The following is a 14516-nucleotide window of genomic DNA, read 5'->3' on the forward strand; positions in this document are numbered from 1 at the left end:
AAAAAAAAACCCTACACCAAAACAAAAATTTCCCTTCTCTGCCAAACAAAACTGATTCACTGAGGTGTTTTTTCACACCATGTATTTGTGAGGTGTCTGCTTGTTTTGGTGCTTTATTCTTTGTCCATCTTCTTGAAGCACAAAACTCAGTTTTAGTGAAGCCCTTAATGATGCTAAGCTGGAAGAGTAGAGCACGTAAGCTGTCCATGGCTGTGTGCTCCAGGGTGATGACTGCTTTTCTTCTAATAACACCACAATTCACTTTTCATTTTTGGCTGCTCTCTTGCTTCCACAGATTACTGCAGCCTAGGTAAGCAGCTTGTATTTTAACACACTGAATTTCACTTTGCTTTTTTTGCACTACTTGTCAAAGTTATCAGTCATTCTGAATCCCAGTTCTGAGCTCCCCAGTGTTGTCTGTTCTCTGTTGTGAGAAAATTCAGTGAGATTCTTTTTATGTTGTCATCCAGGTAACGAACTAAAATACTGACTAGAACCTGATTCTTCTGTAATGGCTTTTTTTTTTTTTTTTTTTTTGAATAGGAGAAGGAATCACCCCAACTGCTTGCAAGTATTTACTTTCCAACTCTTCTATCCTAGGTTATTTCCATATCTTGCTTTTGTCAGAATGTGACATGTACAGCATCTTGACCACCCCCACAGCTGTTACCCTTGCTAAAAGGAAGTTGGGCTGATTTGACAGTCTTGTTGTTTGTATTCTTGTTATTGTCAATCTGGTTAATATTTTAAAATTCTCAAATAAAATAATTGGACGGGAATTAAACTGCATTGTTGAATTTCCTGGCTTTCTTCTGCCCATTCCCTGAGCTATAGACATGGGGGGGTCTCTCAAAAATAAGAACTAATAATTTGTAAAGGTCTCTGTCTAGCTCAGTGGTCCCAGTACAAAGCGTAGCAGATCCAGGCTACCCAAAAACCATTTAGATTGAAAGATGCTAGAGATCTTGCTTTTGTTGATAAAAATACAACTAACAGTTACTCAAAACTGTTAACTGTCTTGAACATGTTCTTGAGTAGACTATCAGAGAGCAAGCTACTGCTGTGAGTATCCACTGCACCACTGTGTACTTACAACAGGCTTTAGTACATGGCAATGGAATGCAATTCTAACATCAGTTTCAGAGCGTGACCTTCACAGAAACAGCCTGCTTGAGATTGGAAGAGATCTCTGAGCTCACCTTCACCCCCTTGCTCATGTGCCCAGAATAAGTTGCCCAGGACCACGTCCAGATGTCTCTTGAAGGTGTGAAGGAGGAAGACTCTAAAAAGTCCAGAATATTCTGGGTGCAGCCTCAACAGAGTAGAGCGGCAGGATCGTCTCTCTTGACCTGCTAGTGACACTTTGCCTAATGCAACCAAGAGTTGAGTTAGCCTTAGCAGTAAGGGCACACTGGCTCATGTGCAGCCTGGTGTCCACCATGACCCCCAGGTCCATTTCTGCTAATCTGCTTTCCAGCTGATTAGCCCACAGCACATCCTGGAGTTGTTCCTCCCCAAGCGTAGAAACTTTGCACTTTTCCGAGTTGAGCTGCATGCAATTCTTGACAGCCAACCTCTTCAGCCTCTCAAGGTCCCTCTGGATGGCAGCACCACTCCTCTCGTAGGTCAGCCATTCCTCCACTTCTATGTTGTCTGCCAACTTACTGAGGGGGCACTCTACCCCCATTGTTCAAATTGGGAATTAAGATATTATCCAGTACTGACAGTTGGGGTGCTTCACACATTACTAGCAAAGGTACTTAATAGTAACATTAATGCAGCCCCTCTATCCAGAGTCTAAAAAATACAGGAATACTTGTGCTTTCTTCAACCACTTAAAAAAAAAAAAAAGAAAAAAAAAGTATGTTTAGGATTATATTACTTGAAACAGCATAATTTCAAACTCTGGAGGTGTACATTTGTTATAAGACCAGCCATTACTTTAAGATTGTCTACTGATTTTTTCCTATGAGTCTGGTAGTAATAACTGCAATACAAATGTATGATAGCTATTTTTCATCTCATGTGGGAAAACGCATTCTTTACAGACTGATATGCTGTATAAACCGAAATTAAAGACTTAATGAGTCATTCTTAGTTCTTCCACATACAACAAAATGACCCCTCTCAAATGTTTCATTTATTTTAAATAAATGGCTCATCACAAGTGTTCTCTAAGAGAAAAATAATTCTTAGTTCTCATCTGCATTCACTCTCGTCCTGGCATCCATCATTATCCCCACCTGGTCCCTCATCAACACTTAGTCCTTCTCCCTCTCTTTAGAAATGGTGATTTTGTATTCCACTCTTCATCCTGATTTAGGCAAGCTTAAACTCTCAGAATCAGATGGCTTTAAATGTGATCTTTTATGAAAGTGATGCCAGGAAAAAGCAAACAAACAACAAGAACCCATGAAGAATGTCTTAGCAGAGGAGCTTGTTGAATGCATAAGATCTTCCTGGGATACACCAAAGTTGTCTGTTACAGCTGTGCATCCTCTCCCACAGCATGCTCTCCTTCACTTTTACCTTTGCCAATAAACCTTTAAGAAGAATTGCATGCAGCTGAGTTCCCCTAGGTTGGCCCGGCCTTTCTACCAGGTGCTCAATCACTGGCTCAAGCCATGACTTAGCATTTCTGCTACACTACTCTCCTTCACAGCATGAACCAATGATTGAGCAGGTTGAAGGTAAGCCCTTTCCGTTATGGTGATCCAGTACACTGCAATGCTTTGTACAGTTTCTTGTCGCGGTGTCGACTGACCGATTATAATACAACTGATGATTGGTTCATGGCTGAAGTTCATGTTCCTTTGTCAGCCAGTAGTCAGTGGTTCTTCTGAAGGCACATAGTCGCTTGGACCAGGGAAGGATTAGCTTACATTCCATCAGTCCCACATAGTCCACCACCAGGTGTCACACTGACTGATCTTACAGTGGCACTGGAGCATCTTGATGTCATGTTGCTCCTCCAGGTGATCCTGTGGACTCAAAGAGACTCACAGGGAATAGCACAGGTGTTTCAGAGGTACCAGAAGGGGTAGGTCCACCCTCCACAGCAAGATACAGCACATGTTCCTGTCCTGGGTCAACACTCCAGCTTGCAGTGGGGCATGTCCTGGCCGTCTGTACCACACCCTTTGGCCCAATATTTGAGGTTGCATAACTGGTACCAAAGGGGTGGTCCAGATTGGCCATAGGGACATGATTAAAGTCCCCTTAGTGATGTAAACCAGAGTGCTGACCACAGTATCAGCAGGCCATGTACCTATTACCAGGTGGATTACCCATCCCCCAACCTCCAATAATCTCCCTCAAGGTGCAAGTATGCCACACCACTTTAGTCCTACTTGCACCTTCCAAGACCATTCTATTTTATCGGAACTGGGTTCTAGTTTTTCAGGGGCAGGGAGCAGAAGATTATTTTCATTGCCAGTTTGGGGACTTACTTGACTATTGGTGCCTGTAATTTGGTACTAATATGGGCGTCCGTAGCATCTTCAGGGCACTGGGTCTGCTGTCTCTAGGCCTTTCATTCAGGACCCACAGGGTTTTGTAGAATCTCTTTGTCCATCCCTGCAGGGACTGAGAGTTTATCTTCAGGGCAGCCTTAAGAATACCATTGTAGCATTCAATAAGGCCTGCCCCCATCGGATTACATGGCATGTGGAATCGCCACTCAATATTGTTTTCTTCTGCCCAGCACTGTAGCTAGGTTCCCAGATCCTCTAGTTTGATTTTAGTCTGCTTGGCTTTCTTTTTGTTCTTGGATTCAACTAGGATCCAAGGCTCCTGCTAAGTCCTTTTCCCCTTCTAATAGTATGGGTCTTAATTTCAGAGAAGTTCAATTTGAAAGTGAAGCAGTTTGCCCCATCAAAAATGTAATTTTGTTTTCCAGTTGTCTAATACAGGCTTTTAACAGCTTGTTTTCAACTTTCAATTCCTCCTCAGAGGAACGATAAGCATTACTAGTTAGTAGCAGCAGCCATGCTACTTCAGACGCTGCTACTACATTTTTCCTCCTTTCTCAAAAAAGTTTGTCCTAATTTATTCAAAAAGTCAGCCATTTTTGAAGGGGATTTAATAATGGAACCATTATCCCTTACAGGCCCCCATTCTTCAATAATCCAAGCAGCACTCAGCCACGGTGAACACAAGAATCCCAGAGCTTTCCCCAGGAGTTCCTCTTTCAGTGTATTAGGGGTCCCAGTGACCATCCAATGCACCGTTATTTATTAATTTTTTTTTAAGTCCATTCTCAATAAGTTCCTGCCTGGCTCACCAAGTGCAACACTAAAACACAATGGAAAGCACAGCAAGGTCCTAGGTAGACTAGGTCCTATGGTGGCAAAGTCCTAGGCTGTAGCAAGTGAGTATAAGCCCAAGTGCAGCAGCTGTAGACACAGAAACAAAGGAAAGAAGCTGCTCAACTTCAGAAGGCCTCAGGTAGGCAGGGATCTCCAGTGAGATACCCTTACCTTCACTGCCAACCCTTAAATGAGGTCTGGGAAGGGGTGGTTCCCAGGTGCACTGCATTGCATGCACCTGAGCTCCTCTGGGTTGGCCCTGTCTTCCCACCAGGTCAAGCACTGCTTCAGGCTGTGACTTAGCATTTTCTCTACATGACATCATGCATAAACTACAAAACTGTGGGGAGATGACCAGATGGGGCAGCCACTGCTCAGGTACTGGCTGGCCATTTTATCATTGCTATTATTTATCATTTCTTAGTAATTTTTATCTCAACTTCTGAGTGGCCAAAATAGTGCAATTTTGAGGGACAATAAGGAGTTCTTTTAAAAATACCTTGACAACAAAAGGAGGACCAGAGAGAACACTGGTTCATTAGTTGGTGAAAATGGTCCTCTTACAAACAGGGACATAGACAAAGCAGGGACATTTAATAAGCAAATGCATAGCAGTACTTTGTCAGACATATGCTTTTCCAGTTAAATGCTTTTGAGTAAGAACTTCTTACAGATGAGAACAAATTAGCTCTAACTTCATGTGATCACAAACAAAAGTAACCTCTTATTTAAATAAACTCTGTTTGGAAATACAGGTTATATGATGCTAAAGCAGCACCAGACAAGGCCTGAGGGGCACTGGAATTACACATGCATAGTTAGTGGACCACATAGACTTTGAACTCATATGTTAAATGCTGTGTGAGAGGTGAGTGATTCCGAACACAGGAGCCCACAAAGCTGCAAGCTATCTCCTTGCAGAGAATTTCTGTTTCTCTCTGCTCCCACTGGTGACTCTCCCCCACTCCAACTTTAGCACCACCAGCACTGCAATGACTGCAGCTTTATTCCCTTACAGTAACACCGCCACCGGCACTTTATTTGTTCAGAAATAACAACCTGTTACTACAACCGTGCCACTGAAAGTTCTCAAAACTCTGGTAAGCATTTGCAGCTTTTCTTATGCAAATGCACACTGGGGAAGGAAAGCACATATGTTCACATGCACAGAAACTGCAGCAGAGATGGTATGAAAAAGCAGGGTAGGACAAAAGCAGATGCATAGCTCTATCTTAAAACTAGGATTAAATTATATCATCTTGCAAGAGAGCTGCTTGCAGAGTAGGTTCTACAAAGCCCACCTAAGGAACTCAGAGACAGATCCCACCACACAGTTTACTTTAAAGGTCGGTGAAAGCAGAGCTGTGCAATGCAAAAACTGAGACACATTTAGATGGAGCAGACCCAGTTTTTGCATGTCAAGAATATGCACAATTCCAGCACAAAACTGCTCCTCACAACTGGTTTTGTTTCCATTGAACAACACATTCCATGAGGTTTCCAATAGCACTTTATTTCATGGCGCTAATTTCCCTTCTTTACGTTTTAGTGGAAAGTTCATTCGTCTCTCCCGAAATGTGATTTTAAGTAAAAAAAAAAAGGGGGGGGGGGGACCTATGATACGTATAATCAAATCTGTAGAAACCTTACCTTTCAGTATACACTTTGATCTTCAATACGTCTTCTGCAGGAAGCTGTATAGCCTTCTTGGCAGAGAACTGCAATACTAAGACATACTCCATGTGGTATGCACAAACATGCAGTTATCAGTTTCTTGTCCTTAGTTCAGAAAGCACTGCCACTTCTGGATGCCACAACCCAGTAATATTAAACTCACACATATCTACTTTTCTAAGCTCCTATGACCCAGAACCTATACAGCTGAGAATTATATTACAAGCTGTTAACCTGTTTTGGACCATGGTTAGCATTCTCACAAAACAGAAGATTTGTGAGCTTAAACACACCAGTACGAGCTATGAAGCTTGCGAGGTTTAAAAGAAAGAAGTGAAACAAAAACAAACTACAAAAAAAAATTCTTTTTAAAATTATCATTTGAAGCACATTAAATATACAACTTTCTCTTGAGACTACTTGGATTATTTTCCAGATAGCAAACCTGGGCTCTTTAAGACTGCAAAATTAAAATAGATCACCCACAGAGCATAGCCAAAGCAAGAAAAATGAGAATTTGGGACTCGATGAAATGAAAGTTGATTCAACACAGGAAATTGAATTGGTCAGATGTGTTGAAAATGATGGCAACCAGAAACTACATTATGAAGCACTGTATAAAACAGACCCTTCCTTTCCAAGCCATCTGCAGCTGTGTGGATTTGCAGCAGCAAGCCAGGTCTTACAAGAGAACACTCCAACAGCAATGTTCATCTGCAAAGTCAAATTGCAAAGACATCACAGGTGGTACACATCAAACACTGGCCAAGACAAAGGGCAGAAGCATTTTGATCCCATGTTTATGGCCAGAGTCTGTTTTGCTATAGCAAGTCAGTTATGGCATCATTTCCTTCTTCAGCAGAAATTTCAGTCACTTTGGGCCATTCCTCCTGGCTGCATCACCACTCCACTCAGTGCAATTGCGGCACAGTCAGGATGCACCGTGCCTGCAGCAAGGAGGGCAGCCAGGAGCCTTCTCCTCCTATTTCCCTGTGCAGGAGCCAGGGCTGGAGTGCCCCGAGCAGAGCTCTGCAATTCCCCCAGCAGGACATTACTGCCTGAAACCAAGAAGCCATGCTGTGTCCCATCCAGTGGCAATGCAGGTTACCAGTTGGCACCCCAAGCCTGCATAGTGTGAAGCTTCCCTTGGGAGGCAGCAGCTGGAAAGAATAACCATAAACTTAGCAAAAGAAATACGATCCCTGGAAAAGAGTGGTGATTTGAATCCTGGTACGCTCCAGAAAACCAAGCTGCATTTTGAACTCATCTGGATATAGGTTAAAGTTTCTATGGCCTGCAGCCATTGGTAGATTTAAAGGTAGTGCGAATGAAAGGAAAGCCTGTGAGATATAAAACACGTCAGTCTGAAAACACATTTTAAAGGAGGCAACAGACAATTTTGTCAGTAAGCCTAGCATTTTCTGAAGGACTATATATATATTTCGTTCCAACAGATGATGTATGTTAAAAGGAGATATTGATGTAGTTAAAGCAAATTTAATTAAAGTAACTCTGTACATATGAGGCACGTAGTAGAAGTCCTCCCTTCTCCATCATCCCCTTACAATAATGTTTATACCACAAGCGCACCTTTTGGCAGCTGAGTACACTGATATGTTCTGCAAGGCTATACATCATCGCCTGAACTCAGAGAATGGTAGTGTGGCTTTAACACACTAATTTGTATCTGATAAAATATTATCAAAAAATAAGCACATTTTCATGAAGACTTACTGTAAAGCAACAGTGTCCTTTGCTCTTATGAGCAGTGGCGAGGTCATCCTTTCCTGCAGGGCTCTCTCCCCTGCCCACGTCAGCCCAGTTGTTAAACAAGGGTCAGGAAACATCAGTGTCCTTTTGAAGATGACTTTTAGAGTTCATCTGGTATTGTATAGCTGGAACTGAACTTGACCACATCCAAACCTATGGGGCAGATTCACTCTTCTCCGTACGCATTTGCCTTGTGACCACTTTCATTCTACTCTTTCCATTTGAGAATCGCAGAGCAGAGCAGGGCAGAACTGCCGCAGGCTGTGCCATAGCAGCAGCACTGCTCACCTACCACAGCCTCTGGCTGGCAAGAGGACTGTGCAACACAAACTCACCAACAGCCCCATCAGAACTGACACCATTTACCTCTCTCCACGCAATTGTATCACTTAGTGCAAGCCCTAATACACTGAACATGTAGCTTTAAATGATATACGTTGCAACTCTGAAATGAAAGCTTCCTCTATACCCTATGAATCCACATGCATCCATTTGCTGTTCAGTCACCATGTCCAAGACGGACGGCTGCGCTCGCTCAGTTGCAAAGATGAATGTCTCCTGCCAGCACACAACCGCTCTGCACAAGGAGACAGCAAAACCCAGCTGCCTGTACCTGTAAGCATCGTATCTTCTTTGTGTTAACTCAAACATTCTATTGCATGGTTTCATTGTGCCGACAGCTCAAGGCCAGAGCATCCTCAAATGCATAGCACCGCTCAGCAGCCATGCCTTGGCTGTTAACCCCAAGCTCGAATTCTGCCTCTGTCCTGCCTCCACACAACAGCTCCAGTGCTGCTGAGCCACCTCTGCTGAAATTCATCCTCACCTCTGAAACGCTTTTGCATGTTTTTCAAAGAAATTATTATTTTAATTTCTCCTGTCAACCAGAAAAAAATGCACTGCAGGCAGCAGTACTATTCCTTTTCCTCTGCTTGTGGTAAAGAGCCAGTTCAGAAACTGGAACAGTTTCTGTGCAGTGGCACCTGTGCCGAGCCCCTCCAGCAGCATGTCCTGCACAAGCCAAGGGCTATCGCAACCTGCAGGACGTGATAAAAGTTCTAAAAAGGACGGGAGGAAAGTACGACTTTTGGCGAGTCTGGAGGAAATCTCTTTTTGGTTTTCACAAAGTACAGGGTTTGACTTTGGCCGATTTAAACTACAACTCATCTGATAAAACAAGATTTCAGAACAGGCCTAACTAAAAAGCCACGTTCTATTAATTCGCAGCTCAGGATACACAAATCCCTAACACCACAGACAATTCCCGGGCCTTTATCACAGCGCGAGGAATTCCCGGGCGTTAAGGAGCAGCAGCGCGCGGCCTCCCCGCGCCTCACAGAGGCCGCGCGGCACAGCGCTCCCCGCCGGCACCACACCGCGATGGCGCGGCCGAGCCCGGCCCACGCGGAGCGCCTGGCTCCCGCCGCTTCCGTCCGGGCCCGACCGCGGAGCGCGGAGCCGGGGCCGAGGCGCAGGGCCTTGAACAGCACTTGGCACAAACACGCACACTCTGCTTTGTATCCAAATCTTTATTAGAACAATCCCCAAGAGCTGTAAAACAGTGGGCAACAACAAAATTAAATATTAAACGCTTTAGTTACCAAAGGTACTTAAACAATACGTTCCTATTTCTGCATAGCAGAAGCAAACAGGTTTTAGAGCTCAAACTGCCATGTGCTCATGTTAATTTGGTTTTGGCACGATAATAATATACCTTCAACAATCACATTAACTATTGAAACAGACAATTTCCATTTCTTAAACCTCAGAGAGCCTTTCTGCGATTTTACACCTCGTTATGTGGGACAAACGCCCGCAGGCTTTCTGTAATATAACGTAACAGACAATTGTAATATTAGTACTATTAGTATTAATTAAACATGAAGAAACAGTTTTATTTCTAATTTGATTACAGCGCAGTACAAATTACTTATTACCTCAAAAATCATCACCTGTATCAAAAGATAAAAAATTTAGAATAATTTATAAAACACTTCCAGAATAGCAAACTATCAGTCTTAAAATGGAGAATGAACTTTATGCTCGTGAGCAACAAACATACACATTGCAGTAGAACCATATTCATTTCCTAGCTGTTTTTATTTTAAGTAGCAGTGGCCCAGTTCTCCCTGCAGTCATACAGGTACAATGCATGCGGACACCGTAACGGAAAGCAGAACTGGCCACACTTGGAAGTCCACTCTCCCATAAATCAAAGGTATAAAAAAAAGTCTACTACTAAAAATTGAACGCTCTTACATCATTTTTATTTAAATATTTGCAACACCACAATTGTCACGCGTTCTCTCCTGGGCCAAACAGCATCCTTTCATGATCTGGCAACAGCAACAGGGAAATTGTGCATGTTGCATTATGCAATTTAAATACATCTGACATTTTTTTCTACAATTAAACCTTGTACCAGTTAATTTTGAATAAAGAGAGCATTGTTTTTCCTAGCTAGCCTTTTCTGCTGTGTCATTGATGTGATGCGAATAAACTTCAAGATACAAGTCAGGTAAAACAACAGCCAGGTAAGGCACTTTGTCAGAGGACGCAGGTGTCCAGGCTGAGCAACCAGCGATTGGTGGAAGGGACGTTCCACATTACAGAAGACAGCCTTCTCCTACAGTCACTTCTATGACAACCCAGCTTAGAACACTTACTGACATCTCCCAGGACAAGCGTGACGTTGTGCCTGCCAGCTCATCTTACCAGCCTACTGCAGAATGTGCAATAGCAAAATACTTCATATGTTCAAATATGAATGTTTAAGGACTACTCAGCATCCTTACAGCACTCAATTCACAATTACCAACTGCTGAATACTACTTGGAAAAAAATCTCAGTAAGGAAAATAATCTCATTTCACTCTTCTTTTTCTTTCTTTCTTTTTTTTTTTTGGGTGGGTGGGGAGGAGGTTGCTTCCTCATTTGTTTTCTTTACAAAATTTGAAGGCTTGACATTAAAACTTTGGTATAAGACATGCAAATAAAAGCCATCCGTTAATATATCAAAGGGAGACACACTGAATTAAACCAGAGCTAAAGCAAGCATCATTGCACAGATACGATACTGGTTATTTTTTAGTATCGCTTAGTTTCTACATTCTGCTTGTTCAAGATCTTCCACGGAAGCCTTATGCACATAAAAGGGCCTTTCTTCAGAGCCATCTTTTCTCTCCAGCTCTTCCACTAGCCAGAGAAATGTACAGCCCGGGGCTGGGCAGGACCGCAGAAATCCCACCAGCACCTGCTGAGCCCCTCACACACAACAGCACCATGACAAGCTCCTGGGCTTCCAGTTCCTACCAGTCCGTCCCATACTGATGAAGCAGAGCAACCTGTGGGCTGGTGCTACGCAGGGCTGCCCCGTGCTCCATGGAAATAGTGGAAATTTTATCACCGACTCCTCTTGGCTTCGGATCAAAGAAAATGTAACATTTTACTGTGTTACACTGAACCGCACATTCCACTCTAAAGCAAAGAATGGCACTTTAAATGTTATACTAAACCAAGCAACAAGGTAGATGTCCAAATCCACAGATGTTGCCACTAGTCCCTGTGGTATAAATCTTCGGACGCTGGTCCACAGGACTAGTCAGGGACCATTATCATAAGCCTTAAAACTTTAAAGTGAATTTTTTCCAAGTAAATACTTGCAATAATGTCTACTTATTTCATTAATAGTAGTTTTTTTAAGCCAATTTTACTATTAAATGCTTATTAATTTATTCACTTCACTGATCACAAAATTCATATGGTATTGCTTTGTCTTTTCACAGTTCTCTTAGTTATATTGTAAAGAAAATGGCTTTTAAATTTTCTTCTCAGAAATGATGATCACTTACATTCTAAATAATTTATTTTCACAAAATAGTGAGTGGAGTGATTTATACACATTTTTATATATTTACTGTATATAAATAATAATGCAATTTAAAACTTTCACTTTTAGAAATTCCTTTAGTAAATGCATAGGTTTGTTACAAAAGTCCTCTAATCAAATAACTGTATACTACTCTGTTACATTTTGTTCCTAATAAACTCTATGGTTACATTCATATGATAAAAAAAGCACACTGTATTCAGAAATAAGCTTTTTCAGTTGAGATCCCAGAAAGATGCTGGGGTCCAGTAGCGAAATATAGATTACTTAATGCAGTTTCTTTAGCTGCAAACTAATTTACATGGTAGTTAAAAGATGATAATAACCAGAGCACGGACCGTAACCACAGACAAGTGAGTTTTCTAGTAACGGTGACATATGCGTACAATATTAGTGGCTTAATTCTCAGATGACATCAGAGTAATAGGGGGTTTCAATATTCATTGCCACACATGATGAGAAAGGAAAGATGATGAAGACAAAAACCATAAGTCAGTTTTCAGAAGCTATGTTTCTCAGCCCTTTCTGTAAGTCAAGTTTATAATATCTCAAGTGAGGTTCTCAAAAACTGAAGGTGCCCACAGTCACTAGTTCAGCTGGAGACAGTACGCCATTATTTTAAATTATTTAAGTCCAAAACTGAACCACTCGTTTATGCTTCGGGGGAAGAGCTATGGTGCCTGCTGGATCAGAGAACTCATAGAAGCATCCTGCCACTTGTACCTCTATCCACAGGACTTCACGATCCTGTCACGCCCAAGACTTAAAGCAGATGGGTGGTAACACTCGTGTGTTAACTTAACCCCAGATCTATTGCACAAAAGACAGTCACAGAAAGACATTGCTGTGATTCAAACGATCACAAGCCGAAGCCATAAGTCAGGAGCAAAAATCACTTTGGAATACGTATTGTCAGTAAATTTTCCCCAGAAATTAGAATTCAGATCATTCGGAAAAGAATTTGCCTCTTTGTGATAGCAAGAGGCTCTTTGCAGCTAGAAAAGTATTTCCAGCAGCTGAACTCTTGCCATGGATTTAGAAGAGCTATGTCACATGCCAGCTCTGGAGAGCGGGTAAGGGAATACCCCTATTTAGTACTGTGGAATCCATGGAAACCAGGGGCATGCCTCAGTGTAGCTGGGTCCTTGGGCAGTTACGAGACTAATGCATTAAAACCTTTTTAGTTCAGCTCATGGCAGTAACAAACTTGGAATGTACTCTGTAGCTAGAGTATGAGATATTTTCTATGAGCAGAGCTTTAACTGACCCCAGTTCCACTAAAGGGAGGCTCATAAACCTGAACAGAATGTTAATATACTTTTTATCAATATATATGTTTTTTTCTAAGACCCAATAATCTTAATAATCAAAGAGGACACCAAATCTTCTGGAGCTTCTTTCAGTAGTTAATTAATGCTCCATCATGAGGAGACTGGAGTTCAATGTCTTATCTTTGTATCTTACTGCATAAGCCTCTGAGAGACCAGAGAACAGTAGACAGAACACTCCTGGGCTCTCAGAACCCACACGGCCATTGTGGTACCCACGCAGAGGCCTTTCTGAACTAAGCAGGCACAATGGAGATCTTTGTGTACATATACAGCCAAGATTTTCTTCCAAGGAAAACAAAATACTGCATTTTCTTTTCCTTTCAGCACAGCTCCACTTCCTCATAATGCAGAACACAGAGACTCATTAAAGACAGGACATTAACACAAGCATCTGCCTTTTACGCATCAGCCAGAAAGTGATATATATTTGCCACCTTGGACCAGACAAAACTTCGTTTGCGCGAACCACAAATCACTTTTTTAAGCACCATAGGATCCTGTCTCAATTATATCGTCTTTTAAGCACAACTCAAAGAAAACTTCACTTTAAGCAGTACCAACAGAAGACAGAGCAGTCTTTTCTGATTGCCTTCCTCAGGACTACAGGGTACCATCATTTCTTCGAACACACAGTTGCCAACGTGATTAAAATGTTATTACATTTTCAGTGTAGGGAATCATTAATGCATGTATAATCACAGTTTAAATAGCTGACAACCAGCATGTACAAAAAATACAATCATAGCACCATATTTACAAATTTAGTAGCATCTCTGGTTAACTAGAGACTCCCAAACTATCTTTTTATGGCTAATTAGGTTACACGTAGTGCTTTCAAAAAATTGCCTGAATATCTTTTACAAATATACATTTATAAAAAGAAATGTTATCAAAACTGCTGTCATCTAAGGCAGCAACTTGTATTACAAAAGTTATTAAAACATTATTATAGACTTACAAAAGCTTCAAATTTACATTTTTCTTTCCATAGGCACTCTATAGACTAAAATGTGGCCTTGTTTCACAGCTGTTAGCTTAAGCTTTTAAACTAGTAAAACATTATCAATGTTGCTGATTTTTTAAAAGATTTAAGCAAAAGGAAATAAGAATCACCCATTAACCAGAAGCATCATTTACAGTATTTACTTGTGCCTAATTTATACACGTTTTGCTTAAAAGTGACACTGTTTTGATGTTGAGGTTTATTGCATGTTATCCTACTGCCTTCTTAGGGCTTAGCTCCTTCTTCCCTAGAATTCGATGAAGGCTAGCTGACATGAAGTAGGGTTTTGCTGTAGATCCATCATTTCTTTCCAGGTCTTCACCTGAATTTGCACAGCAAAGTAGCAAACAGCAGTACACAAACACACACATGAGAGAAAGAAAGAGAGAGAGAGAGAGAGAGATGAAGAAGGGAGAGAACAAAAGAATCAATGTTTTAAAAACTCTCACTGGAACGTAGCAGAATTGTTAAATTGCTGAAGGATACCATCAAACTTCTTTTTTTCAAAGTCAGACATTGTTTTACATAAAGCAGAGGCACACA

The 14516-nt window shown here is 41.6% G+C and overlaps 1 protein-coding gene across 1 annotated transcript in view; it reads right to left on the minus strand.

The window, feature by feature from the left end:
• SLC44A5 (solute carrier family 44 member 5) overlaps positions 9261-14516 on the minus strand; it is a 70541-nt gene continuing 65285 nt past the window's right edge. The window contains exon 22 of the mRNA XM_021404863.1: positions 9261-14295. Within this exon, the coding sequence (XP_021260538.1) occupies positions 14183-14295 (113 nt within the window). The 3' untranslated portion in view covers positions 9261-14182. The remainder of the gene's footprint in view (positions 14296-14516) is intronic.

The sequence above is a fragment of the Numida meleagris genome, chromosome 7 (genome assembly GCF_002078875.1).
Source record: "Numida meleagris isolate 19003 breed g44 Domestic line chromosome 7, NumMel1.0, whole genome shotgun sequence".
Classification (NCBI taxonomy): Eukaryota; Metazoa; Chordata; class Aves; order Galliformes; family Numididae; genus Numida; species Numida meleagris.